Source organism: Xyrauchen texanus, chromosome 8, assembly GCF_025860055.1.
Source record: "Xyrauchen texanus isolate HMW12.3.18 chromosome 8, RBS_HiC_50CHRs, whole genome shotgun sequence".
NCBI classification, from domain to species: Eukaryota; Metazoa; Chordata; class Actinopteri; order Cypriniformes; family Catostomidae; genus Xyrauchen; species Xyrauchen texanus.
The window spans coordinates 22,804,228-22,831,920 of NC_068283.1; the positions used below are offsets into that span (position 1 = coordinate 22,804,228).

The 27,693-nt window shown below is 43.1% G+C and overlaps 1 protein-coding gene across 2 annotated transcripts in view; it reads right to left on the reverse strand.

The window, feature by feature from the left end:
* The window catches only part of LOC127647809 (protein kinase C beta type-like), a 203,977-nt gene that overhangs the window by 82,492 nt on the left and 93,792 nt on the right, over window positions 1-27,693 (reverse strand). For both annotated transcript variants that reach the window (XM_052132287.1, XM_052132286.1), the window contains exons 5-7: window positions 18,067-18,195; window positions 4,117-4,273; window positions 3,781-3,915 (exon numbers count right to left, since the gene is read on the reverse strand). In XM_052132287.1, the coding sequence (XP_051988247.1) occupies window positions 3,781-3,915; window positions 4,117-4,273; window positions 18,067-18,195 (421 nt within the window). The remainder of the gene's footprint in view (window positions 1-3,780; window positions 3,916-4,116; window positions 4,274-18,066; window positions 18,196-27,693) is intronic.

Here is a 27,693-nt window from a genome sequence, read left to right on the forward strand (position 1 = left end):
ATATTAATACTATAATTGCACCTAAGGGAACATAATAATACAATAAAATAAACCATGTCATGACCCCTTTAAACTGCCAATGAAGGCTTGTGTTTAAAAGTAGGTCGTTACTTTACAAATCTTTTGTTTTTTAATGGATGAGTTGGACCAGAAAGTGAAGGAAATGCAGCCAACAAGTGTCTAGCATACACGAGAAATCCTTCAATACTGATTAACAAGAATCCGAGGTGGATACCTCATGAAAGATGGTTGAGAGAATGCCCAGAGTGTGCTGAGCTGTAATCTAGGCAAAGGATGGCTATAGTGAAGAAGCTAAAATAAAAGATAGTTTCAATTTGTTCACAACATTTTTGGTAACTAAATATTTCTCATAATTCCATTTGTGTTATCTCATAGTTTTAGAACTTTTTGACTGGTAGTGTAAGAGTAAGTTCTCTGAAGTGTTGAGTGATCTGATAATCAAATCCACTGGGTTGTTTAATATCCAGCAAGTACACAAACTACAAAACAGTAGCTCTTTGAGGAACTGTATTCTTCTGACACTCAAACTAACATGCAAACTTGAGTGGTGTGATGAGAGTGGCAGCTCTGGGAATGAGATTGTGATCATGACAATCTGTCCAGACTGAAGGTCCACTGAGGGCTGAAACGTTTGTCCTCTAATCTGACACTATGTGCTTTGCTGTCAGGTGGCAGGAAGCAGACGCAAAACACGCACACGTACACGGCTATCATTATGAGGACTCTCTGACATAATGATTTTTATACTGTACAACTATCCCCTAACCCTAAACCTAACCCTCACCAAAAATATTCTGCATTTTTACATTTTCAATAAAACATCGTTTAGTGTATTTTTAAGCCATTTGAATTATGGGGACACTAGAAATGAACCACATTTATAGCATAATACCCTTGTAATTACCAGTTTGTACGCTAAAAAAAAAATTCCCCGTTAACCACACACACACACACACACACACACACTCATAATGAAATAGCGAAATCAGGAGAGAAACACACATGGAGAGAGGAGAAAATACCTAGCTATCAAATGTATGTTCTTAAAATGTTTTCAAACAGTTAATTTTAGTTGTAGGGAGGTTAAAATATCCAGTTTTCTAAACACTGTGGCCTAAGCAGACAAACTACCAGCGACAAGCAATTTGTTTGTCCACATTTCTCTGTCCACAATGCAAAACTGTGCAATGTGACACAATCACAGCTAGTCAAAACATATTTAATGCTTAATGCACAGATATAATAAATATTATAATTACATTTGAACATGTATTTACAGGGATGATGTTTAAAACTATGTATATTTAAAATTTTATGTATCACTAAAATCAATTTTAAACCGCATTTTGCTAATTCTTATGCATGCAACTTATTGACCTCTAAAATTACAAACTACGTGGAATATTTATACTTTAAAAAAATTATTTGTCACATACAGGACCACTTAAAATGAACTAGTGAAGGCAAAATGCTGATGTAAAATGGTAAAAAAAAAAAAAAAAAAAATATGTTACATTAACTTAAAACCTTAAAAAAAATAATGAAGAAAAATGGTTTTTTCACCAACAACCCATTTAAATGCACTGTATATAACATGAGGTAAGATTCTCAAATATAAAACTGGCAGGGAGAACTGGCAGGGCATGTAACGGAGTCTTGGAACTTTCTCATTAAAACTAACACTGCAGGTTTTGTCACTTTAACTGCTTCACTTCAGAATGTTTAAGCATTCACGGTGGGCTCGTGTAGAAGCAAAAATACACACTCTTATACACTCTAGCTGACAGTTACCATGCTGGAGAAGAAAGGCGTTTAGCAGCGTTCAAGCAGGGACGCAAGTGTGTGAGAGTGGAAAACAGCAGTTGAGAGCTCTTAGATGAAGAGAACTACTGTGGAGGGAGAAAAGACAGGCTGAGGACTCCTAAAAGAGCCGAGGGAGACAACTGGGTAGGTTAGGTGTGTATGGACTTCACTGCTGCACTCCTGAGAATTCCTGTGCGATTTGCAATGCAGTTTAGCTGACTATAACAAACCAGAGAGGTGTTTAACACCTTTTAATGTATGTAAGTACAGGATCTAATGTGGATATATGTCTCATGGGTACACTGGCAGCCAAAAGTTTGGAATAATGTACAGAATTTGCTCTTATGGAAAGAAATTGGAAGTTTTATTCACTAATGTGGCATTCAACTGATCGCAATGTATTATTAAAATTTGATTTTTTTTTCCAGAACTTCTTAAAACTACTTCCTCCACGTGCAGCAATGACAGCTTTGCAGATCCTTGGCATTCTAACTGTAAGTTTGTCCAGATACTGAGGTGACATTTCACCCCACTCTTCCTGTAGCACTTGCCATAGATGTCTTGTCGGGCAATTCTCACACACCTTACAGTCTAGCTGAATCCACAAAAGCTCAATGGGGTTAAGATCCATAACACTCTTTTCCAATTATCTGTTTTCCAATGTCTGTGTTTCTTTGCCCACTCTAAGCTTTTATTTTTGTTTTTCTGCTTCAAAAGTGTCTTTTTCTTTGCAATTCTTCCCATGAGGCCTGCACCCCTGAGTCTCCTCTTTACTGTTGTACATGAAACTGGTGTTGAGCAGGTAGAATTCAATGAAGCTGTCAGCTGAGGACATGTGAGGTGTCTATTTCTCAAACTAGAGACTCTGATGTACTTATCCTCTTGTTTAGTTGTACATCTGGCCTTCCACATCTCTTCTGTCCTTCTTAGAGACAGTTGTCCTTTGTCTTTGAAGACTGTAGTGTACACCTTTGTATGAAATCTACAGTTTTCTTTGCAACTTCAAGCATTGTATAGCCTTCATTCCTCAAAACAATGATTGTCTGATGAGTTTCTAAAGAAAGATGTTTCTTTTTTGCCATTTTTGACCTAATATTGACCTTAAGACATGTCACTCTATTGCATACTATGGCAACACAAAAACAAACACAAAGACAATGTTAATCTACATTTAACGAGCCAGATAGCTTTCAACTGTGTTTGATATAATGGCAAGTGCTTTTCTAGGACTAAATTAGCAATTTAGCATTTGCTAAATTTAGCATTTAACACACCTTGATTACTCAAGGATAAGGTGTGGGAGTGATGGCTGCTGGAAATTGGGCCTGTCAAGATTTGATAAAAAATAACTTAAAGCGATGGTGCTGTTTTTTTACATCAGTAATGTCCTGATTATACTTTGTGATCAATGGAATGCCACTTTGGTGAAATAAAGTACCAATTTCCTTCTGAAACGGCAAAATTTTTTTTGACTTTGACTGTTTTTGCTGACTTTCATTAGCGCAACAAATGTAGACAAAATGCATGGCCATATTGTCTCTAAAATGTAATTTACTCGACATTAGCTTTCTGTTTGTAGAACTGTTGTACAAAATATTTTGCAAAAGTGCTGATGCAGTATTGACTTCAGTACATCTGTAGACACCATAGTGATGTGTAGATGTCAGAAATACTGTGTTTTATGGGTACCACCTAAAATGTTTCAGATTGAGAAAATTGTACTTCAATTAACTAATTCATATCATTAAATAATATAAATTGATCTTTTTATGGTTAGAAAAAACAAAACAAAAACAAATGCCCTCATACAAGTAAAAATGCAAATGTAAATTGCACCTTTATAAAGATATACATTTCTGATACTGGTGTGTGTCTACTATATCTATATCTACTATAATGTTACGACATATTTGCAGTTTATATGTAGCTAGTAAAAAGGACAACAGGCCTCCTTACCATCCATTCACTCCTTGCTTCAGAAGCTCAGAGATGCCAAAAGACAGAGAGCCCATAAAGTCGTTACGGCTGGTCAAGTCCCAGTCCCAGATCTCCACAGACAGTCTGCGGTCTTTGTCTGAATCTTTCAGATTACTGTAAGGCACAGAAAGCAAGAGGGAGAGGGACAGAGACAGCAAGAGAACATAGAGACAAGGAATTCAAGCTGAAATAGAACATTTGACTTTGCATTTCCCACACAAACAAATTACTAATCGTTTGGCCGTGCTAGTAATGTCAAGTGAGAACAATGAAAATGGTGGGTGGAGAGAAGCTTGTAACAGAGAGCTTCCTTACAATGTGAAGGTCTCGTTCCACGTTGGATTCAGGCAGCACTTGATGGTCTTGGTCTTCTGTTTGCTCTCACTCTTGGGGTCAGGGATGAGTTTTAGTTTGACATAAGGGTCGGATAGGCCATTGGGGTCCATGGGCACCAGGTTTTTTGCCTCTTTAACTATAATTTAGAATATAAAAGGTGTATTAAACAAATTATCTTTTTACAGACACTTAAAGGTCTAAAAGATTAATTTAGAGTCAGACTATGTAATTTCTGTAGATTTTGCTGAGTGAATTTTTAGGTTGAACCTTGAGATTAACATTTGGAGTTGGAGTTTTGATAAAAAAGAGCATATCTCAAAAGGGATAGATATCGGAAAAATCATTCATCTTTTATGTAAACACGCTTTGAACGTTGTGCATGCAGTTGGTGACGTGGTGTCAAAACATGGTGTCAAGTTCTTAAACTGTTAAAATACTTGCATCTCAAAACACCTGCTTTCCACTCTTTTCATGTTGCTGCATCTTGCTTTTTTTGCAAGAACTCGTTCAGTCTAAACAGCCCCTATGAGGCAAGCTTTCTGCCTAACATCAATAACATCAATAATTTGGTTCCACAAAGGATGTTATAAGGGTTTATAGCAACACAAGGGTGAGTAAATGCCTATGCCTTTAAGCTCTGTTAGTTTTTATAGCAGAAATAACACAAAAACAGACTTTTCTGTACACCCCTACACATCCAACACACTGCCTACGCTGTCTGTTAGAAAATGAGATATAAAGTAATTTGTTTAGTTGGGGGGTGTTACTCTTATACTCAAGACTCAAGATAGGTTCACTGAAATCAAGTGGTCAAGTTTTAAAGGTATAATTCACCCAAAAATGAAAATTATCTCATCATATACTCACCCTCATGCCATCTCAGATATGTATGACTTTCTTTCTTCTGCTGAAACCAAACAAAGATTTTTAGAAGAATATCTCAGCTCTGTAGGTCCATACAATGTATGTGAATGTGTGCCAAATCTTTGAAGCTCCAAAATCCACATAAGGGCAAGATAAAAGTACTCCAGGCGACTCTGGTGGTTAAATCCATGTCTCCAGAAGTGATATTATAGGTGTGGGTGAAAAACAGATCAATATTTAAGTCCTTTTTTTTACTATAAATTCTCCTCCCTGTTAAGTCTTTATAATAAAAAAATAATAACATAAATATTTATCTGTTTCTTACCTGCACCTCTCCTATCATGTCTGAAGACATAGATTTAACCACTGGAGTCATTTGGATTAAGTTTATGTTCCCTTTACGTGGATTTTGGATCTTCAAAGTTCAAGTCACCATTCACTTGCATTGTATGGACCTACAAAGCTGAGATATTCTTAAAAAAAATAAATAAATTGTGTTCTGCAGAAGAAAGAAAGTCATATATCTGGAATGGGTGAGTAAATTATGATTTTATGGTTTTTCTCATAACATTTTATGACAAAATTTTTTTGGTGAACTATCCCTTTAAGCAATTTGCAAGGACGTGCAGGATGTTTTATTGGAAAACATGAAAACATGTATGAACACATTCCCTCACATATGCACTAAACTGCAGTCCCCTAATGTGAGCGAGTAGCTGTCAGTCATTTATATGTGTGCCCCATGAGCCCTCAGCCCAGTATGAGGCTCTGAATGCACAAAGACTATACCAGTAATTGGGGTTGACCTCAGCACTTGACCAGTACAACAATTAATGCAGGAGGCTGCTGTGGCCTTGAGATTTGTGGCTAGTGTAATTTCCATAATGAGTGGTATGTGAAGGTAGGCTTAGCTGTTCATTAAGACAGCAGTGTACTGCGGTACAAAGAGAAACAAAGAGAGAGAGAGAGGGAGAGAGAGAGAGAGAGAGAGAGAGAGAGAGAGAGAGAGAGAGAGAGAGGCCTCTGCCATCATGCTCACAAGGCACGATTTATTTCAGCAGCTAATAAATGTTACACACAACATGTTTGTTCAGAAACCCCTCCACACAGAGCAATTAAGAAAGCAGGATGACTGAGCATGTAAGTGTGTGATATCACAAGCTCTGACCTATGATGAGCTTTGAGTTAGATGCATTGTGTTTTTAGAAAGGCACTATGAGACGTAGTAGATTCCTGCAATAACGTAACTCTGCTGATTAACACATACTGATCTCATTAACTCAGCTGTGTTTAACACAGTTGATCATTCTCACAGTCAAACACATAAGAGGCTCAGGAAAAAAAAAATATATATATATTTCTCAAACATTTCTGCTAATATTTGTGCTGCATTGCCCCCTCTTGGTGAAAAACAGCAATGTATCACAACTGGTTTTGCTCCAGGACCCAGATTTCACATTGGACACCAAATGGCAAACTAAAGACAGCAACACATTTGTTTTGTAACACAAAAGTAAACAAAAATGTCCTTAAAAATCAAATAATAGCCCCTATTAACACATGCAACCCATTAAGTTACTTTTACTAGTAAATGTATCACATCTGCCATTCACACATGCAACGGTTTCTGTCTTTTTTCTGTTTTGCGACCATTCACACATCAGCACCAAAATGCCATTCAACTCTAAGGTGTAGTTAGATATTTTATCAGCCGACACATTTCTTCATCTGCTCAGACAAAGAGAAGCTCTTTTAGGCTAGATTTCACTACACCACTTCTACAATAGCAACGGAAACTAAAAATACTACACATCACACCAAGGCTTAATGACTCTGTTCACACAGAGCATCATATGGGGCGGCTGTGGCTCAGTTGGTAGAGCGGGTCGGCCACTAATCGCAGCGTTTGTGGTTTCAATCCTGCCCCACACGACTCCACATGCTGAAGTGTGTGTGTGTGTGTGTGTGTGTGTGTGTGTGTGTGTGTGTGTGTGTGTGTGTGTGTGTGAGAGCATGTATTTATCACTTTGTGGGGACCAAATGTCCCCATAAGGATAGTAAAACCTGAAATGTTTGACCTTGTGGGGACATTTTGTCGGTCCCCATGAGGAAAACAGCTTATAAATCATACTGTGGCAGCGGGGGCGTGGTCAAGCGCCCGTCCGGGAGAGAAAAGCGGTAAGGGCGCTCACACCTGAGCTAAATGATGACTAACACCTGTGTCTGATTGCAGTAACATGAGGAGAGCGGCATAAAAAGGGCAGGAGCGACGGAGCATGGAAAAGGAAGAAAAAGACTGTCTCTGCATACCTGTAGAAAAAAAGATTAAAAAGACTTACCCTTTAAGTTGACACTGGTTTCCTTGAACTGTTTTACATTGGTGCAGAAACCCGGGACCATTTTTTTTTTTTTGTGATGGAACAAGGTCGCCCCGTAGAGTCCTCCCAGCTGGCGGAAATCCTCCATCAAGGCCACCAACAATCCCTGCTTGAGCTCCGGCAGGATCAAGATCGGCGGTTCTTCGAGGTCATGCGGGCTCAGGCAGAGGACCGACTCGCTATCCAGAGCCTCCTCAGCCAGGAGGCTGCGTCAGCCTCAGCCGTGACCCCGGACACCCACGCTACGCTGCCCCCGCCCATGTTACAGAAGATGGGGGTGGCAGATGATCCTGAGGCCTTCCTCGACCTGTTTGAGAGGACGGCTGAAATCTGGGGCTGGCCGCCCGAACAGTGGGCAGCCCGTCTAATTCCTCTCCTGTCCGGGGAAGCACAGCTCGCGGCACAACAACTGCCAGCGACGAACCTCCTGGCTTACTCTGACCTGAAGAGGGCCATTCTGCAGCGGGTTGGTCGGAGCCCGGAAGAGAATCGCCAGCTCTTCCGGAGCATGAAGCTGGAGAAGTCCGACCGCCCGTTTGCGTTTGTTCAACGGCTCCGGGACGCTTGTCGGCGGTGGCTGCTCGCGGGGACCGCGACGTCGAGGAGTCATCGATCAGGTGGTACTGGAGCAATTTACGCAAAGACTGCCCAGGAGAACGGCGGAATGGGTCCAGTGCCACCGCCCGGCGTCGCTGGAGGCAGCTGTTCAGCTCAGCGGAGGACCACCTGGCGGCGATGCCGAGGGCAGATGAGCCCTCCCCTCTCTCTCTCTCCCTTCCCCTGTGTCTTCCCCTGCTTCCCCCGTTCCCTCTCGCTCTCCTCTCTCCCCAGGGCCCGTTCCTGCCCCCCGCAGGCGTGGAGGATACATCAGGCCAACTTCCCGGCCGTGGGAGAACCCGCCTAACCCTTCCCCGTCCTTCAGCCGCTCTCCTCCTCAGGTGGTGGCGCCCGCCAGCACGGGTGCGGCCGTGGCGCCTGGGCCGGTCTGTTGGAGGTGCGGAGACCCAGACCACTTCCGGGATCAGTGTCCGCTGATGGAGGTGGGGACGGTGGTGCGGGTCTCCGATGTCCCGCAGGCTGCCCCGGTCGGGCTGGAGCGTACCGGGTCCCGGTAAGGATCCAGGGGGTACATACCAAGCATTGATGGATACCGGCTGTAATCAGACCACCATCCACCAACGCTTGGTTCAACCCGGGCTTTGGGCACAGCTAAACGGGTGAGGGTGAGGTGTGTGCATGGGGATATTCACAAGTACCCCATGGTGACTTTAGCAATCAAATTCGGGGAGAAAAACATAGTGTGGAGGCAGCGGTTAGTTCCGCCTCACCCATCCGCTAATCTTGGGTACTGATTGGCCGAATTTTAGAAATGTATTAGAGGGAGTTTGTGCGGATGGGTCCTGCATGAAAGTGAAGAGGTGTGTGATGTGCGATGCTTTGGCAGGGAGGCGGGCAGGGGCCGTCCTCGGCTGCTCCGAGTGACGAGGGAAGGGGCGAGGGGTCACCCCTCCTCTCAGGGAGTTCCCTGAGGGGACTTCCCCTTGGAGCAGTCGCGGGATGAAACCCTTAAGCACGCCTTTGACCAAGTGAGAGTAATCGATGGTCAACAACTCCGGCCGGGTGTCGCCATTTCATATCCGTATTTTTCACTTATTAAAGATCGGTTATATAGAGTGACGCAGGACGCTCAAACAAAGGAGGAGGTGACACAATTGTTGATTCCATGGAGCCGCCGGGAAATGGTTTTCCAGGCGGCTCACTATAATCCTATGGCCGGTCACCTAGGGGAACGGAAAACACTTTTCCGTCTAATAGCCCGTTTCTATTGGCCGGGCATTGGCGGCCACGTCCGCAGGTGGTGTGCGGCGTGCCGTGAATGTCAGCTGGTAAACCCACCGGCCACCCCAAAAGCGCCTTTGCGCCCCCTTCCATTGATCGAGGTTCCCTTCGAGAGAATTGGAATGGACCTCGTCGGGCCATTAGAACGGACGTCACGCGGACATCGCTTTGTGTTAGTCCTGGTGGATTACGCAACGCGGTATCCGGAAGCAGTGCCTCTGAGCAACATCTCAGCACGCAGTGTTGCGGGGCACTCTTCAAGATAATCTCCGGGTGGGGGTTCGAAAGAAATCCTCACCGACCAAGGCACTACGTTTATGTCACGAACACTTTGCGAACTTTACGAATTATTGGGCGTTAAGTCGATTCAGCACTAGCGTGTACCATCCTCAGACGGATGGGCTGGTGGAACGATTTAATAAAACACTCAAAAATATGATTCAGTAAATTCGTGCACGTAAGACGCTAGGAATTGGGATAAGTGGCTGGACCCCTGTTATTCGCAGTACGAGAGGTTCCGCAAGCCTCCACGGGATTTTCCCCATTTGAGCTGCTGTACGGACGACGCCCACGCGGGGTCCTCGACGTCATCCGTGAAACTTGGGAGGAGGGACCTTCTAATGCCAAAAATGAAATTCAATACGTTCTTGATCTTCGAGCAAAACTCCACACACTGGGGCAATTAACACAGGAGAATTTGCTCCAGGCTCAAGAACGCCAACGCCGGCTGTATGACAGGGGTGCTCAGCTACGGAATTTGCACCGGAGATAAAGTGCTTGTATTACTCCCAACATCGAAGCTCAAAATTACTCGCCAAGTGGCAAGGACCCTTTGAGGTCACACGACCAGTAGGGGACCTCGATTATGAAGTTAAACGTACCGATAGAGGGGCGCGCGTCAAATATATCACCTCAACCTCCTGAAATTGTGGAGGGAAGAGGCGGCCTCTGTGACGTTGGCAACGGTAGTTCCGAGAGGGCGGAGCTCGGACCGGAGGTAAACAAAGCCTGCGATCCTAACACCCCGGTTCCTTGTGGAGACCACCTCTCACCACGCCAACTCGCAGAGGTTTCCGAACTACAAAAGGAGTTTGCAGACGTGTTCTCTCCTCTACCGGGCCGTACAGACATCATACAACACCACATCGAGACCGAGCCGGGCGTAGTGGTACGTTGTCGCCCTTATCGCTTGCCCGAACATAAAAAGAAAATAGTTCGGGAAGAATTGGACGCTGATGCTGGACATGGGAGTAATAGAAGAATCTCACAGCGATTGGTCCAGCCCGGTCGTCCTTGTTCCCAAGATCGACGGGTCTGTACGTTTCTGTGTGGATTATAGAAAAGTCAATGCGGTGTCTAATTTTGACGCGTACCCAATGCCCCGTGTTGATGAACTGCTCGATCGGTTAGGTTCTGCTCGGTTTTATTCGACCTTGGATCTAACGAAGGGTTATTGGCAGATCCCCTTGACACCAATATCCCGTGAAAAAATGGCCTTCACCACGCCGTTCGGATTACACCAATTTGTGACGCTTCCTTTCGGTTTGTTCGGGGCACCAGCCACGTTTCAGCGCCTCATGGATAGGATCCTCAGACCGCATACTGCTTACGCCGCTGCTTATCTAGATGATATCATCATTTATAGCAATGATTGGCAGCGGCACTTGCAACATCTGAGGGCCGTCCTGAGATCGCTGCGGCGGGCGGGGCTCACGGCAAACCCGAAAAAGTGCGCGGTTGGGCGTGTGGAGGTACGGTATCTGGGGTTCCACTTGGGTCATGGCCAGGTGCGACCCCAAATTGACAAGACACGCGGCGATTGCGACTTGCCCTAGACCCAAGACCAAAAAGGGGGTGAGGCAGTTCCTGGGGCTGGCTGGCTATTACAGACGGTTTGTACCTAATTATTCGGATGTCACCAGCCCGCTGACTGACCTTACTAAAAAGGGGGCTCCAGATCCGGTCCAGTGGTCAGAGCAGTGCCAACAGGCGTTTACAGAGATTAAAGCTGCACTTTGTGGGGGGCCGCTTTTGCATGCACCTGACTTCTCTCTCCCTTTTGTTTTGCAGACGGACGCTTCAGACAGAGGGCTAGGGGCCGTACTCTCGCAGGTGGTGGAGGGAGAGGAACGCCCGGTGCTGTACGTTAGCCGGAAGCTCTCCTTGAGGGAGACTAAGTACAGCACCATAGAGAAGGAGTGTTTGGCCATCAAGTGGGCGGTCCTCACCCTCCGATACTACCTGCTGGGGCGGGCCTTCACCCTCTGCTCGGATCACGCCCCACTGCAGTGGCTCCACCGCATGAAAGATACGAACGCCCGGATCACCCGTTGGTATCTGGCCCTCCAGCCTTTTAAGTTCAAGGTGGTCCACAGACCGGGGGTGCAGATGGCTGCCGCTGACTTCCTCTCCAGAAATGGGGGAGTGGTAGGCAGGCCGGATGACGCCCCGGCCTGAGTCGGGCGGTGGGGGTATGTGGCAGTCGGGGCGTGGTCAAGCGCCCGTCCGGGAGAGAAAAGCGGTAAGGGCGCTCACACCTGAGCTAAATGATGACTAACACCTGTGTCTGATTGCAGTAACATGAGGAGAGCGGCATAAAAAGGGCAGGAGCGACGGAGCATGGAAAAGGAAGAAAAAGACTGTCTCTGCATACCTGTAGAAAAAAAAGATTAAAAAGACTTACCCTTTAAGTTGACACTGGTTTCCTTGAACTGTTTTACACATACAAAATTATGTTTTTTGAAAATGTAAAAATGCAGAAAGTTTTCTGTGAGTGTTAGGTTTAGTGGTAGGGTTAGGTTTAGGGGATAGAATATAAAGTTTGTACAGTATAAAAACCATTATGTCTATGGAAAGTCCCCATAAAACATGGAAACCAAACTGTGTGTGTGTGTGTGTCACAGTGTAAATCGCTTTGAATACCGTTAAGGTTAAAAAGGCGCTATATATAATTGCAGACCATTTACCATCAAACAACTTCTCATTCAGGGAAATAGCCACTGCAGAATGTACTGGTATTTTCAAACAGGTGGGGTTCACACAGGACTTCTAAACTGAAAATTGTCATTAATTTTCTGGAAAAGACTGTATGTGTGAAAGCAATGACATGACAATAAATTTACAGCACAAAATACATTTTCGTCAAAACAAACAATTAACCCACTAACACTATTCTTTCTTTCTCTCTTTTTCTTTCTATTGTTCATTCTCATTCTTTCATTTTCAGTTTTTTATTTCTTTAATTCTTTCGGTTTCTTCATCATTTCTTTCTCTTTTTCCTCTTTATTTGTCTTTCTCTTTCTCGTTCTGTCATTCTCAGTAGTTTGTTCTTACCTTTCCTCTTTAGATCTTTCTCGGCTATTCTTTAACTCTTGTTTGTTTTTGTTTGTTCTTTTACCGAACAATTCATTGTTGTTCGGTTGTTCTTTCTTCATTTTGTGCTTTCGCCTTCCTTAATTGTTTTACTTTTATTCCTGGTTTTGTTTGTTAAATGTTTCTCTCTTGCTCACTCTTTCGTTGTTGTTTGTTCTTGTTTGTTTACGTTCTTTCATTGATTCTCGTTGTTTCGTTTATTCTAGTTCTTTAATTCTTATTTGTTTGTAATTTATTTTTCTCTTTTGTTCTTTCTTTCCTGTTCATTATTGTTTGTTTGTTCTTTATTTGTTGCCTTCGTTCTCTATCTCTTGTTTGTTCCTTTGTTCTGGTTCGTTCTTTAATTGACGCTCTTTATTTTATAGTCATTCATTCTTTTATTGTTGTTTATTTATTTCTTCATCGTTCTCTCTCTTTAACTTTTTCCATTTTCCTTTCTGTATCTTTAGCTATCTTTACAATTCAAAGGTGTCACAGAAGCTGCACCTAAAGTGGCATTTAGGTGTATTTACACAGACCTTTTAATGCATCACAGAGCAGGCATAAATTAATTTATACAGCAATAACAACTGCATTAATAATCTTTTGCGATTAATATTTTAAATATAACATTATAAAAACAGAAACATGAAAAAAATATTATACTTTTTCTTAAGATAAATACTTTTAAATATGAAACAAAATTATGAAATGTATCATAACAACAACAAAGTTTAAGGCTGCTCTGATGCTGCATTTCATTTACAGACAATTTATGTAGCATCGGAACCGTCTTTGATACTAGGTACTCAGGTGTGTCAGAGCAGGCTTAATTTAGTCTGGCTTTTGCATCTTTACACAGAATTTTGAGCCAACTCAGAGCAGGCTTAACTCTGCTGTGTAAAGATGCCTTTTCTCTCTCTATGTCTTTCTTTCTGTATCTTTCTTCATATTTCTCTCTTGTTATATTTCTTTATCTTTCATTTAATATCTTTCTCTTAACATTTCTTCATCTTTCTTTCTGTATCTCTCACTTTAGCTTTCTTTCTCTTTACTTCTTTTTTTGTTGTGATTAGTGGCTGATATGTTAAAAAAAATAGGAAATGTTTAATAAATATTTTTTTTTAATCTTTCTTTCTATTTAGTAATATAGCTAGCTTATACAAGGCCAAAGATGAATTTGTAACTAAATATTGTCAAGTGTTTGACATCAGCTACAAAACATCTGGTAAGAGTGTCTCCTCTCTTTAAATTGTTAATAGACCTATTTATTTTGTTAATCTATCTATGCAAAATTAAATGCTTAGTATTATCAGAAGAAACCTTGAGAACCACTGATAAAAAATAAACATATTGGTCATTCATGGTAGGACCCATAACAGTGCAGACCTGACCGGTTCTGTTAAGCTAATTTAAGAGCAAGATAAGTAAATCTTTATTCACAAACTGATGCCACATAACAACTGCTGACAACAAACTAAACACGGTCATCAAGTGTTCTTCATGCCCATTTATCAACCAGCACATTATCTGGTGGTCAAACAGAGGGTGAGGGAGAGAAAGATGAGGTGGAAAGGACCTTTAAGAGGCAGAGAGGCTGCCACGTTTCTATCCAGATATTGGTCAATTCATTAGCTTTAAGTGACAAGCCTTTGAGCTGTATGACAGGAAGTGCCCTCATTCATCTTACTGTACGCTCAGCAGATCTGAACTGCAATTCTGTGACATTAAATTATAAAGGACAGCGTGATGGATTAAAAATGTCTTTTGCGCTCAAGGCTGCTGGTGCCTTAGTCCTTTACATGGTGTGGCTCAGCTCATTAGCCGGTAGCTGGCTAAAGGCTTTTATTAAGTTCCAAGTTATAATGGGAGCTGAGGCTTGAGGGATGAAATGGCCCCAGATTGAGCTTGAGAGGAGGAATGCATGGCTGAAAGTAAAACAGTGTCACATCAGAATTGACACTAGTATATCGCATACACATAGCTGCTGCTTCACAGACCCAGGTCCACTCCACCTGCGTTTCAATAAGCTCCCCAGATCAGTAGTGAGAGCACCAGCAAGGGAGTCGGCCATTTCTATGACTGTCCCATTCTCAATGTTGATCCGGTGCAGCTCCCTAAAAATGCCCAAACTTCACTGTAAAAAACAGGGAGCATTGCTGCTCACAATGTTCCCTTGATGAACATTTTGTTCATAGTTTACCAAGTTTTTACTTTCATCTGCTGAATACAAATTAAGATTTTTTTGAAGAATATTTCAGCTCTGTAGTCCAAACACTGCAAGTGAATGGGTGCCAAATCTTTAACTTTAAGTTGTTAAGAAGGCGAGCACAATTTATTGAACTCTTATTTTCTCTTTAAATTATTATTTATATTTTAATTTAGTTTGTAATAATCTTCCATCCATAATATAATCTGCATGACCAGATTTAAAATTACACCCCTTTGAATTTTTATTATTTTATAATAGGACTGTAATTATTTACATTTACTATTTAAATGCACAAAATGCACTTTATGTATTTCATAAAGTGATGTTGTTGATTAATAGGAGCTATATTGTAATGCACAATCTCGTTACTGTGCTGCAGGTAAATATGTCATCAGTTTCTCAATGTTATTGAGCTGCAGTGCTCCCACACAGACACAGGTTTGCATCTGGTCTGCCTGTCAATACAAAATAATATTTGATATGATTACAGGGGGTCATGTAGTGTCCAAAATGTACTCTTTTAATAAGCGACAACATTTACTCACAGAAAGTTATTTTCAGTGGCATTTTTACTTCTTTCACTTTTCCATTAGTATAAAAACACACAGCCATGACAGTGATTTTATTAATCAGAATAATTATACAGACATAGAAAAGAATTTTAAGAATTTTTTTTTATTATTTATTTTTTTAAGATTTTGACCCATGCAGCCTTCATTAATTTCTACACCCAGACACAAGAAATGTGAGGCCTCCTTTCAAAGAGAATGATTGAACAGACAAAATCGCCCTCTGCTGGACACTGAAAGGAACATCATGTTCCTCCCTTCTCTTCTTACTGGCTGAAACGTGAGACTAAATGTACTACTCTATGTAGTAGCCTCAAAGAGGTTGTGTTTCTGTTTGAGGCATCTTTGTGTTGATACCAAGGAGAGATCGGAAGACTAATCATGCTTTCTTGCATTGTCATGGAGACATGTAATGTAATATACTTTTGAGTGATCCTATAGAATTTCACAATGAGTTTGAATGCAGAATTACACTCCATCACTGTCTACAGACTACAGTTTAGATATCAGGGGTATTTTGTTTTCCTTTGTCCCCTAGAAAAGAAATGTTGTTGCCTTTTCTCACTGCTTTTATTCTTTTGGAGATTTATTATAATAAGACTAACAAGACACCCTGTTGATGTACAGTATGTTGTCCCCTTAAATGGACAATAAGCTTTGAAAAGTTTTAATGTTTTGTGTTTAAATTGTTATTGCAAGTATTCAAAGGTAAAATCAGTTTTGAGATTTCACTTAAAAAGGAAATTAAAAATCTAAACTGTGGCCTAGCGGTTAAACACATTTTGTACTTAGACAAATATAGCTGTGGTGCTCGTATAGGCAAAACAAGTTTAAATCGAATCTCCTTCCTTCCTGCTCTTCCCATCATTTCCTGTATTCTCTCTACCATACTATGCATAATACAAAACTATTTTAAAAACAAGAGATTCTGATTTTAAAAGAATGTTCCAGATTAAGCTCAATCGACAGCATTTGTAGCATAATGTTGATTACCACAAAAATGTTTGACTGGCCCCTCCTTTTAAAAAAAATGTTACAGTGAGGCACTAACAATGTAAGTAAATGTGGGGCCAATCTTTTAATGTTAAAATACTCACTGTTTTTAAAGTGTAGCCACAAGACAAAGGATATGTGTGTAAACATGATTTTAGTGTGATAAAATCACTTACAGTACAAACCTTTTCTGTGTAAAGTTATAACCAATTTTACAACTTCGCTGCCATGACAATGTAATGTTAACAAATCCCAAAACCTTGAAACGACTGTAAAAATTAAAATTTAAACAACTTTACAGCTCAAATAATCCATGAGTTTTAACAGAAGAATTAATGCAAGTGCTTTTATAAAATTATATGCTTCACATTTCTGCCTTTAAACCCTCCAAATATTGGCCCCATTCACTTCCATTCCAGTGAATTTAAGAAAAGGAGGACCGAGTCGGAATACATTTTTGTGGTAATCTACATTATTCCACAAATGCAGTCGATTGATCTTAAATTGTATTGAACCTGGAACATTCCTTTAAGGAGTACGCTATATTCTCACATCCCACAAATGTCTCCCTGCAGCTGAACCCAATGCAGCACAACATGAAAGGAATATTTCAGCCAAAAGCAATCAGAATGTCCCGGTTGTTAGGGAGGGTAGAGTTACATGAGGTAACATCCTCGTGGTCGCTATAATGTGATTCGTTCTCGGTGGGGCGCATGGTGAGTTGTGCGTAGATGCTGCGGTGGATGGTGTGAACCCTCCACACACACTATGTCTCTGTGGCAACGCGCTCAACAAGCCACGTGATGAGATGTGCGGATTGACGTCTCAGATGCTGAGGCATCTGGGATTCGTCCTCCGCCTCCCGGTTTGAGGCAAGTCACTATGCCACCACGAGGACTTAGAGCACTTTGGGCATTCCAAATTGGGTGAAATATGACTTCTGTCATATTGTTGGATTCTTTATTGACAAGATGGACCAAGCTATATATTAAATCATCTCCTTTGGTGTTTTTCATAAAAAAGAATGTCATGCGGGTTTGGAACAACACGAGGGTGAGTAAATGATGACAGCATTTCCATCCCACATCTATCCCTGTGGTAAAAAACACTTTGCTACAACAATTTTAAAAAGTCTTTAAATGGCAACAAAAATGTGCTTATGCATTTTCTCATAAATTACTTTTATCTAGTATGTTTGGACACACAGCTTAGCATTTCCAGTATGAACAGCTCCTGACAGGGATTATTAATACAACACAACTTTATTTATTCCCTGAGGGGCAATTTAGTAGGGTTTCAAAAGCACTGACACAGTAAATCCAGGTGTAAACATTTCTCTCTTTCTGGTGCTGCTTTAGATTCACCACTAGGAGGAATCAGACACTTGGAAATTACCTAAAAGCCTAAAAGCACAGCAGGCACACTTCAAACCTCACATAAACCACTTTTTTTTCTTTTTGCTCATTAGTAATTTTCTGTTCCTCTTTACATTTTCTTTTCCTCTTTAAGTGTCACATTAAGTCATGTATGAGGTTATCAATGGTCCAGGTTTCACCAGTGAGTGGTGCATTGTTTAGAAAGATACAGAGAGTGCATGCAGTATGAAGTGTTTGTTTCTATGCACATGTGTGCAGCAGTGAGGGTGCTTTTGTGTGTGTGTGTGTGTGTGTGTGTGTGTGTGTGTGTGTGTGTGTGTGTGTGTGAGTGGGCAGTGGTGACTCACTGCTGACGGTGAGCACGTTGTTCTTGATCTCTGCGGTGATTTGGATGCGGCCCCTCCTCTCAGTGTGGTCAGTCCCACACAGACTCGGCACATTGGCCACACAGCGCTTATGGATGTTCATCATGCAGTCTGGATAGAGGGAGAAATAGAGAGAGATTTGTTATTCAAGAACTCAAAAATACACATCTGCAATTTATACACACACATTGCATGCATCTGGAAGCTTCTGATGCTTTATTGCACTAAAAAGCTAGACAGCATAAAGAAACAAACAGAATCCAGGTGTCTCCAGATGTATTTTTAAAATGGAAGTTCTTTTAACTTGACACAGTGCCTAAAAATAGACAGTGCTTCTACGTGAGATGCTGAAAAAAACAGCGAGATGAAGCACAATGGTCAAAGACATCCAATCAGCCTAGTGCATGTTTACATTGAAAAAAAGTGTAGGCAGATGCAAATACATTCGGTGTGAGTGGTCCCTTAGTCAATTAGGTGGGACATAGCTCATTCATTTTATACTGTATGTTGACCTTTTAGGGCCAAATGTGAGGAGGGAACTCTTTTCTTCTACCAAAGACCTGGTGGGACCAATGCTTTAACTATGAATGCAGTTTTGCTATGACTCATGAAATTGCCCTTTCTGGGTGCTGTTTATGGATGATCCAAGTCATAGAGCAGACTGCCTTTAAATAGGCTCTATTTAATACATTTGAACAAACAGCTTTTGTTAAAAACTCTCATGATGCTAAGTAGCATAGATCGTTTTGATTCCACAGACCCCCATATATGATGTTCCTCTTGCAAAGTACCCCCTTAAAAGTATGTATGTGGCAAGAAAAGTTGAAATGAAAATAATAAATATGAATGAACACAAAATAAAATTTCATAAAACCTTTTTTATTTTTCTTGAAATTTGTTACACTATTTTTCCTTAAATTTTTCCCACAGACCCCCTAGCACTCTTTTGCTGCCCCCCAGTGTGAAACGTATGTTAGTGGCATAGAACACATGGGTAGGCCACAAACTAAAGGCCTCTAAGCCGAACAAAATGCTTCTAGCTACGAAAGCTCAATTTCAAGCATTCCAAAATGTGTCAGACTGCAATTCATAACAATGAAAGCATGCGTTGCATTCTCAGCACTGCCACAAGGGGTGTTATAGTGGATATTAGTCAGTCCTTCCAGGATTTTGCGATGTTTTTTTGTGATTTCTGCGGCCCAAAATGCTTGATTTTGCGGCAGCTTTTTTTTTCCCCGTTAATTTCATATAAAGTAATAAAAAGACGTGTGCTCTGTTTTAGGGTTTTAGGATTTGATTTTAAGCAGAATAAATAATAAAAAACAATTAGAATAATTTAAAGTGGTCAATTTTGTTTATTTTTCTGAACAAACAGCTCTTCTTTTTTTTAAAAAAAAAGGGGTGGAAGCTAGCTCAGAGTTCCAATATAAAAAAATTAAACTAGGACAAAATAAACACCTGGGGTCCAATCTGCAATTAAAACATATTATATCTCAAATTAATCTACATGAAAATAATTAGAGACAAAGTGCTCTTTTGGGATTTACATTTCTTTTTTTTTTAAATAACAGAGAGGTGGGGTGACCAAGGGCCTAGCTCATCTAGGCCTATATCTCAGTGTAATCAGCCATTTCATCCTCCATTTTATCCTCCTTATCCTATTCCATAGAAATTGCTCCACTGCAGAGTGGTTGGTTGAGGTACATGAAGACCAAGGCTTGTAGGTTATTGTTAGAGGTTGATCGCCTACGGCTGGACAACACAAGCTTGTAGATACTGTTGCTTAGCTCAGCATCAGCTGAGTTTGAGACTGCATCTTTATAGCATTTGGCCAGGGGGCTCAGCACAGGAAGTCTCTCTTGAAGTCTATCCCAGAAGATAAACAAATACACCACCCCACTCACTGTGGCTCTCAGTGCTGCTGGTCCAACATTGGTCAAGTAGGATATCAGTTCATCTCTTGGTACCTTACTGAAGCCTGGAATAGCCTTGAAGCTGGACACTCTGTCATCCATCAACGCAATGTGACGTGGATCAAACACCCTAACTTCTTAACGGAACTCCATGGCAGGCTGTCCATCTGACATGTACTTTGTAAGTTTTTCCTCAGAATTGCTATATGCCTCTTCAACAGAGCGCAAGATTTTTGTTTTCACAGCAAAGGGCAAGTCGTCAACTGCATCAAAGTAGTGTGAACAAGCCTTGTACTGTAGCTCTTTGTTGGCTGCAACATTCATTTGCAAGTCCTCTAAATAGTGAAAGATCTTTGTTGTCACGGGGCATCTGCTCTGGAAGATGTTGATAAGCTGTAGGACTTTGCACTTGTCTGCCATGATGTTCAGCTGAATCTGCAGCGACTGAACCAGTTCTTGTACAAAAACAAATTTTGTAGCATCTCATGGAGTTTCTCTGCAGACTGTGGTGCACTTCGGCCACACACCTATGAATCACAAGGAATAAAAGAGGAACATAAGAAATATGCCATCACGGCTTACAAAAAATGAAGGCCACTTTTTTTTGCATAATTACAATGACATAAATGACAATGACTTAAGCAATTGTAGAATGCATGTAGATTTAATTATACCTGTATTTCCATCTCTATGAACTCCTTGTAGTAGCCAAACTGCTCTGAGTGGTACTGCACTGCTGAGAACCATGAGTTCCAGCATGGTGCACATGGATTGGGAGCCATAGTTGTTCTATTCCTTCCTGCCAGTTTGGTGGTGAGGAAGGTGAGGTATCTTCTTTTGCGGGCCCCTGCCTGGTAAAACATCTGCGAAAAACTTTGCATGAATGCATTCAGCTGATAAAAAGGTTTACGGAAAGCACTACCTATCAGATTCATGATGTGAGCCATGCATGTTATGTGCAGGGAGTTGGGGAACAATGACTGAAGTGCAGTTTTGTAGGCTTTCTTCATGTATGCAGCATTGTCTGTGTCAAAGACGATGACGGCATCATTGGAGATATTGTAGTCTTGTAGACATTTTACCACCACCGTGGAATCTGTTGAATGGTTGCACTGCTCCAGAAACACTGTCTCTGCGAGATAGGCAAGAATTCTTCCTAGGTATCCTTTTCAAGTGGTGCAATGAGTATATTTAGTACACATCTTCCTTCAACATATGGAGTTTCATCAAAGATGACTGCCACTGGCTTCCCTGTAAGATGATCCCAAGTACTTTTCCTGCAGCTGGTGGTATCCAGGGATGGCACCTCCATTGGTCACTCTCTCCTTCAGAAACTACTTCATTGAGGGGTGATCGCTTTTGGAAAGGTGCATGTTGACTGCTGTGCAAGTGCGTACACAATCTTCACAAATCTTAAAAATAACAATTGCACCAATTCATTAAATAAAATATATAGAAATAAAAATAGAGTTCTGTGGTTAATACTTTTAAAACAGTATTTCCATTTCTGAAAGTTTGTGCTTTTGTAATCCGTATTAAGTTTTACAGAGAGTTTAAAACGGCGAAGCTGACAAATTGCACTCAGTGCTTTGAGCTGTGCTCTCCACATACAGACTGGGGAGAAAAGAGTGCCGACCACCCTACTAAATAGCAGAGTAAAAGTTTGAGTAAAACACCACTCACCTTGATTCTTTCAGCGCTTACCATAGTCTTCCCTGCTACCACTTCAGTCATGGTGATCTGCCACTGCTGTGGTCACTATTCTGACATTCTCATATGTTCCCTTTACAAAAGGCTTCACTACGATGTTGCGCTGCTAAGCGCTACGGGGGAACAGCTTTAGCTGTGAGCCGAGCTGAATAAATGTGTGGAACACGTCAATGAACATTGACCGGAATTTATAGCCTCGGCTGATGTAATCATTAGATGCACCTGAGGCCAGGCTATAAATGGATAATACATCACCAGGTGTCGTCAGAAACTCTTTTTTCAGAGCGATTCTGTTTCTGTGTGTTTCACACACCCTGTCAAAACTTTGTTTCCTCTGTTAGGAGATAGATTCAGTTAGGCAGTGTGCAGTGAACGTTGTTCTATTTTTCTCTTCTGTTTAGAAAATATTATATATATATATATATATATATATATATATATATATATATATATATATATATATAAAAAAAAGAAAGAGAGAATGACTGAAAGCAAGCGGTGCGTGTTCCCTCTTCTTGCTCTATAGCTGAAGACGGCACACATCAGTTTTTGCTGTTTGTTTGGGGGTAGAGCACGCTGTTCTCGCGTTGCAGCAGGGCGTGCTCGCCTCGCTTGCTTCCGGAGTCAGCACTCACGAAAAGATCGTTCGTGGGGCTCGTGCATGGATTTGGCTGAGGAGCAAGAGACGGGTTGATCCCTTTCTCTCACTCTCTCCCCAAACCCAGCTGGTCCTTCACATGATCTCGGCGCGTTCCGACGCTTCTTGGATCATGAGGTGGATCGCTATTCTCTTCCCGCCTCCAAGCTTTCCGTCCACGATAAAAAATCTACGGAGGAATTGCTCGATGTTGTTACTCGTGCGGTTGCCAGATTGGACTGGCCAAGCGAAAAAGAGACCCCCAAACGCTCCAATTAGGGGATAGATTTTATCTTCCAGTCTAAGAAAGGGAACGCCTCATGGGTCCCTTCCCTTTCTTTGATAACCTCCTTGAAGAGCTTTTTCGCTCATGGAGAACCCCTAAAAAAAAAAAATATATATATATATGTATATAAAAATATATATATATTTTCTTCCTGTGTTCACATACCCTCGGCGTCATTATATTCGACTATCGTGGGTGCTGAGGCATGGGGTATTCAGTGATGCCGCCGGTCAAAGAGACGCTTATGGGCTATCTCTGCCGGGCTCGACATCGTCACTTAAGAAGCCCTCTCTCCCTCAAAGCCTTATAGGACAACCTCCACTTTAGTGGGAAGGGCTTATCAAGCAGCAGGTCAGGCTGGTGCTGCTCTGCACACTATGCTGTTTTTCAGGCATACCAGGGTGACCTCCTGGACGACCTGAGTGTGGGTTCTGCGCTTGACGAGCAAGCCTCAGACCCACCTCGGTCCTGACTGAAGGGAGGCTCAAAAGCAAAGCGTGGCGAGTCGTGCTCCTCCTCCCAGGGATTGGGGACAGTCTCGCCACCCTTGCCAGCCCTCAGGACTATAAATTCTAGTAAGAGAAGACCCTGACGGTCTTGCGCCTAGATTAGGGGTAGCTCCCTCGGACGGGCGCGTGCTTCACTTCACCCCTCCCGGTACCCCTCGAAGCCCCTCCATTCCCGCCACCTCTTGGTGTTTCGGGTTGCAGAGGCTTCCGTCAAAATTGGGTGTTTTCGCTGTTCCTGCATTTTATTCAGGACGCGAAACACCCGACAACCCCTCAACAGGAAGTGTTAAAATATAATACCCATCTCAGAGATCCTGGCAGCGTGGAAACTTCTGCCGGATATATCCTTTTCTGTGGGTCTTATAAGGGCGTCAGGATTTAATTCTCTCGCCGCTTTCCGTGTTTCAACGGCGTGTTCTCACTACCAGTAACCGGATTTCTTTTTTGTTAAAAAAAAAACTCTCAATCTCCGGGTTAAAGGGGCCATGGTATGTGTTCCCCTTCCAGAGAGAGAGTTAGGTTATTACACTAAATACTTCCCGTTTCCCATGGAGGGTGAGGGGTGGCATCTGGCTTAGATCTTAAGCTTGAACTACCCGTGGGTGTTCAAGTCCAAGATGATGCCTGTCAAGACGGTCATGTCTCAAGCCCTACAACTCGTTTGGCTGGTCACCATCGATCTTATGACGCACTTCTATACTTCATTTAGAAGTTCTGCCACAACATGGAAAGTTCCTGAGGTTCACTTCCGGGGGCGAAGTCTTCCAGGGTCAGGTTCTTTCACCCAGCCTAGCCCTTTTTACCCGCACATTCACAATGCATGATGTAGCAATGGTTCCTTGCGACTCCAGGGCATCTGCATTCTGAATTACGTAGACGACTGGCTGATCCTAGCGCAGTTCCAGGAACTGGCAGTTCAGCACAGGGACATCGTCTTAGCTCATCTGTTTCTCTGGGGTTGAGGCTCAACGCCAAGAAAAGCGTCCTCTCTCCCACTCAGAACACTGTCTATTGGGGCATCGTATGGAGTTCAATCACTATGCAGGCACAACTGTCTCCCGCTAGGATTGAGTCCATTCAGATCACCCTGAGCAAAGTCAGGCTAGGTTGCACTGTTATCAGTATCAACGATTTCCAGGTCTCAGGGCGAACGCGTCCACGGTGATCCCTCTGGACCTTCTGCTCATGAGACAGTTTTTGTTGTGGCCAAAAGCCAGGGGATTTCTTCCAAGGGCCAAAACCCCTGGGCTAAATAGGGTTACGCGCCTCAGGCTTCGTTCCCTTTCTATGTGGTTCAGACCCCGGTTTTCTGCCTTGGGTCCCACTCTAGGTGCGTCTTGTTGTCGCAGACTGCTAACGACAGACGCCTCCCTGACGGGCGGGGTAGCGGCCTTAAGTGGTCGTCCAGCTTAAGGGGATAGGAGGGTCGCCAGCTCGGTTGTCACAGTCACTGTCTCGGGTTGATGGCTGTATTTCTGGCCCTGAAATACCTCCTCCAGAGGCTGCCATGTCTTGGTGCGGTGGACAATACAGCGGTAGCCTCTTACATAAATCATCAAGGAGACCCACGTTCTTGTCAGCTGTATTTCTGACACGCCGGATTCTCCTTTGGGCCCAGGGCAAGCTCCTGTCACTCAGGGCAATTTACATCCCTGGACGCCTAAATGTGGGAGCAGATTTGCTGTCCAGACAGAACATACCGGGGGCGAGTGGAAACTCCACCCCGGGTAGTACAACAAATTTGGGAGAGATTTTACAGAGCAGAAGTGGACCTCTTCGCCTCTCAAGAGACTGCGCAATGTCCCCTCTACTTCTCTCTGAGTCACCCAGCCCCCCTGGGTCTGGACGCGATGGCGCATACATGGCCCAGAATGTGTCGGTATGCTTTTCCTCCGGTTTCTCTGCTCCCGGGAGTCTTAGCCAGAGTTCGCCAGCAAGGGTCTTGCCTCTTACTGATAGCGCCTCACTGGCCGAACAGGATTTGGTTCTCAGAAATTATATCTCTCCTCGACGGCTCGCCTTGGGCGATTCCGGACAGGAGGGACCTTCTGTCTCAGGCACAGGGGATGATATTTCATCCCCGGCCCGAATTGTGAAACCTTTCATGTCTAGCCCCTAAGGGTACCAAATGAGGTTCACGGGGTTTTCTCTTGAGATTATCGAGACCATTTCAAGTGCTAGGGCTCCCTCCACTTGGAACTGATCTGGGTAGATATTACAGGGCAGAAGAGGACCTCTTCGCCTCTGTTGATAGCGCAATGTCTCCTCTACTTCTCCCCGAGTCGCCCAGTCCCCCCCTCCCCCTCCCCCTTGGGAGGGGCTGAACGTAGTAACGCAAATGCACCTGCATGCGTTTCCTTCTACTAAAGTTCTTATTACAGAACCAGCTAACTGCCAGTTTGTTTCAGTTCTGGATTTTCTGTAGAAAGAACTGTCAGCGGGCACTTGCCTCGCCACTGCCAGGTTCTATGTGGCCACTGCGGTTTGCCACGGCTTGGTGCGCGGGGTGCCCTCAAAGAGGCATCCTCATTATTGCCCGGGCCTACGAGGCGCGCGGTCAAGCTTCGCCAGTAGGTTTCAGGGCGCACTCCTCCTCTAAAACCTTGGCTAGAGGTCTCCCTCTGCAGCAAGTTTGTGATGCGGCAGGTTGTCCTCTCCGCACACATTCATTGGATTTTTATAGTTTGGATGTTTTGCTACTCCGGGCTCTTATGCCCTTGAGTCGACATCTCAGCTCATGCCTGAACAAGTTTGTGATGCGGCAGGCTTGTCCTCGCCGCTCACATTCATCAGTTTTTATGACAAGTTTGTGTTGCGATAGGGTTCTCTTCGCACACATTCATCGAACTTTATGGGCTAGATGCTTTGCTACTCCAGGCTCTTATGCCCTTGAGTCGGCATCTCAGCCCATGCCTAAACAAGTGTGTGATGCAGCAGGTTGTCCTCTCCGCACACATTCATTGGACTTTTTTAGTTTGGATGTTCTGCACTCCGGGCTCTTATGCCCTTGAGTCGACATCTCAGCTCATACCTGAACAAGTTGGTGATGCGGCAGGCTGGCCCTCTCCGCTCACATTCATCAGTTTTTATGACAGGTTTGTGGTGCGATAGGGTTCTCTTTGCACACATTCATCGAACTTTATGGGTTAGATGCTTTGCTGCTCCGGGCTCTTATGCCCTTGAGTCGACATCTCAGCTCATGCTTGAACAAGTTTGTGATGCGGCAGGCTTGTCCTCTCCGCTCACATTCATCAGTTTTATGACAAGTTTGTGTTGCGATAGGGTTCTCTTCGCACACATTCATCGAACTTTATGGGCTAGATGCTTTGCTACTCCGGGCTTTTATGCCCTTGAGTCGGCATCTCAGCCCATGCCTAAACAAGTGTGTGATGCGGCAGGCTGGTCCTCTCCGCTCACATTCATCAGTTTTTATGACAAGTTTGTGTTGCGACAGGGTTCTCTTCGCACACATTCATCGAACTTTATGGGTTAGATGCTTTGCTACTCCGGGCTCTTATGCCCTTGAGTCGACATCTCAGCTCATGCCTGAACAAGTTTGTGATGCGGCAGGCTGGTCCTCTCCGCACACATTCATCAAAATTGAATGGTTTAGATGTTTATGGTACTCCGGGCTCTTATGCCCTTGAGTCGACATCTGAAGCTCATGTCTGAGACCTCTCACGTTTTTGTGAGTACACTGCACAATCGTAGGGGTCCGGACAGCCCCAAGTGCGGCGGCGTGGGTATTGCGTTCCCCGTAGCGCTTAGCAGCGCAACATCGTAGTGAAGCCTTTTGTAAAGGGAACGTCTCGGGTTACATGTGTAACCCTTGTTCCCTGAAAAAGGCGGAACGAGATGTTGCGCTGCTTTGCCGCACTGGGGCGTCCCAGGACTGCTCTTCAAAAAGAAGTATCTGACGACACCTGGTGATGTATCCATTTATAGCCTGGCCTCAGGTGCATCTAATGATTACATCAGCCGAGGCTATAAATTCCGGTCAATGTTCATTGACGTGTTCCACACATTTATTCAGCTCGGCTCACAGCTAAAGCTGTTCCCCCGTAGCGCTTAGCAGCGCAACATCTCGTTCCGCCTTTTTCAGGGAACAAGGGTTACACATGTAACCCGAGACGCTTTGCTGTCTCCAATGTTGCACGGCGTGCAAAACAATTTTCCTCCACTTTCATGTAAAACATTTTTAAATTGTTTTGCATGGTCTTTAGCTCTTACTTTTGTTGGCAAATGTGATTTATTTCTCTTCATTGTACTGCCAGTCAGCCATCATTAATCAGTCATCATCTTCATACGTAAATGCGCTGAGAGACCAGGGTAAAAAACAAATGTGGTCGTGTTTGGATTAGACCATTTTCCAAGGTAAAAGTGCAGTAATTGGTCAAAATTATGAACCCGCTTTTGATTGGACCCTTTTAATGCGCTAAAGGTGCGGATATTGGTAAAAATTGCGAGCTCTCGCATAATATGCGCTGATTGGTGGATTTTGCATTGAATTATGCGATCGCAGAATACTATTCGAATTCCGCAAAGTTTAGCTTT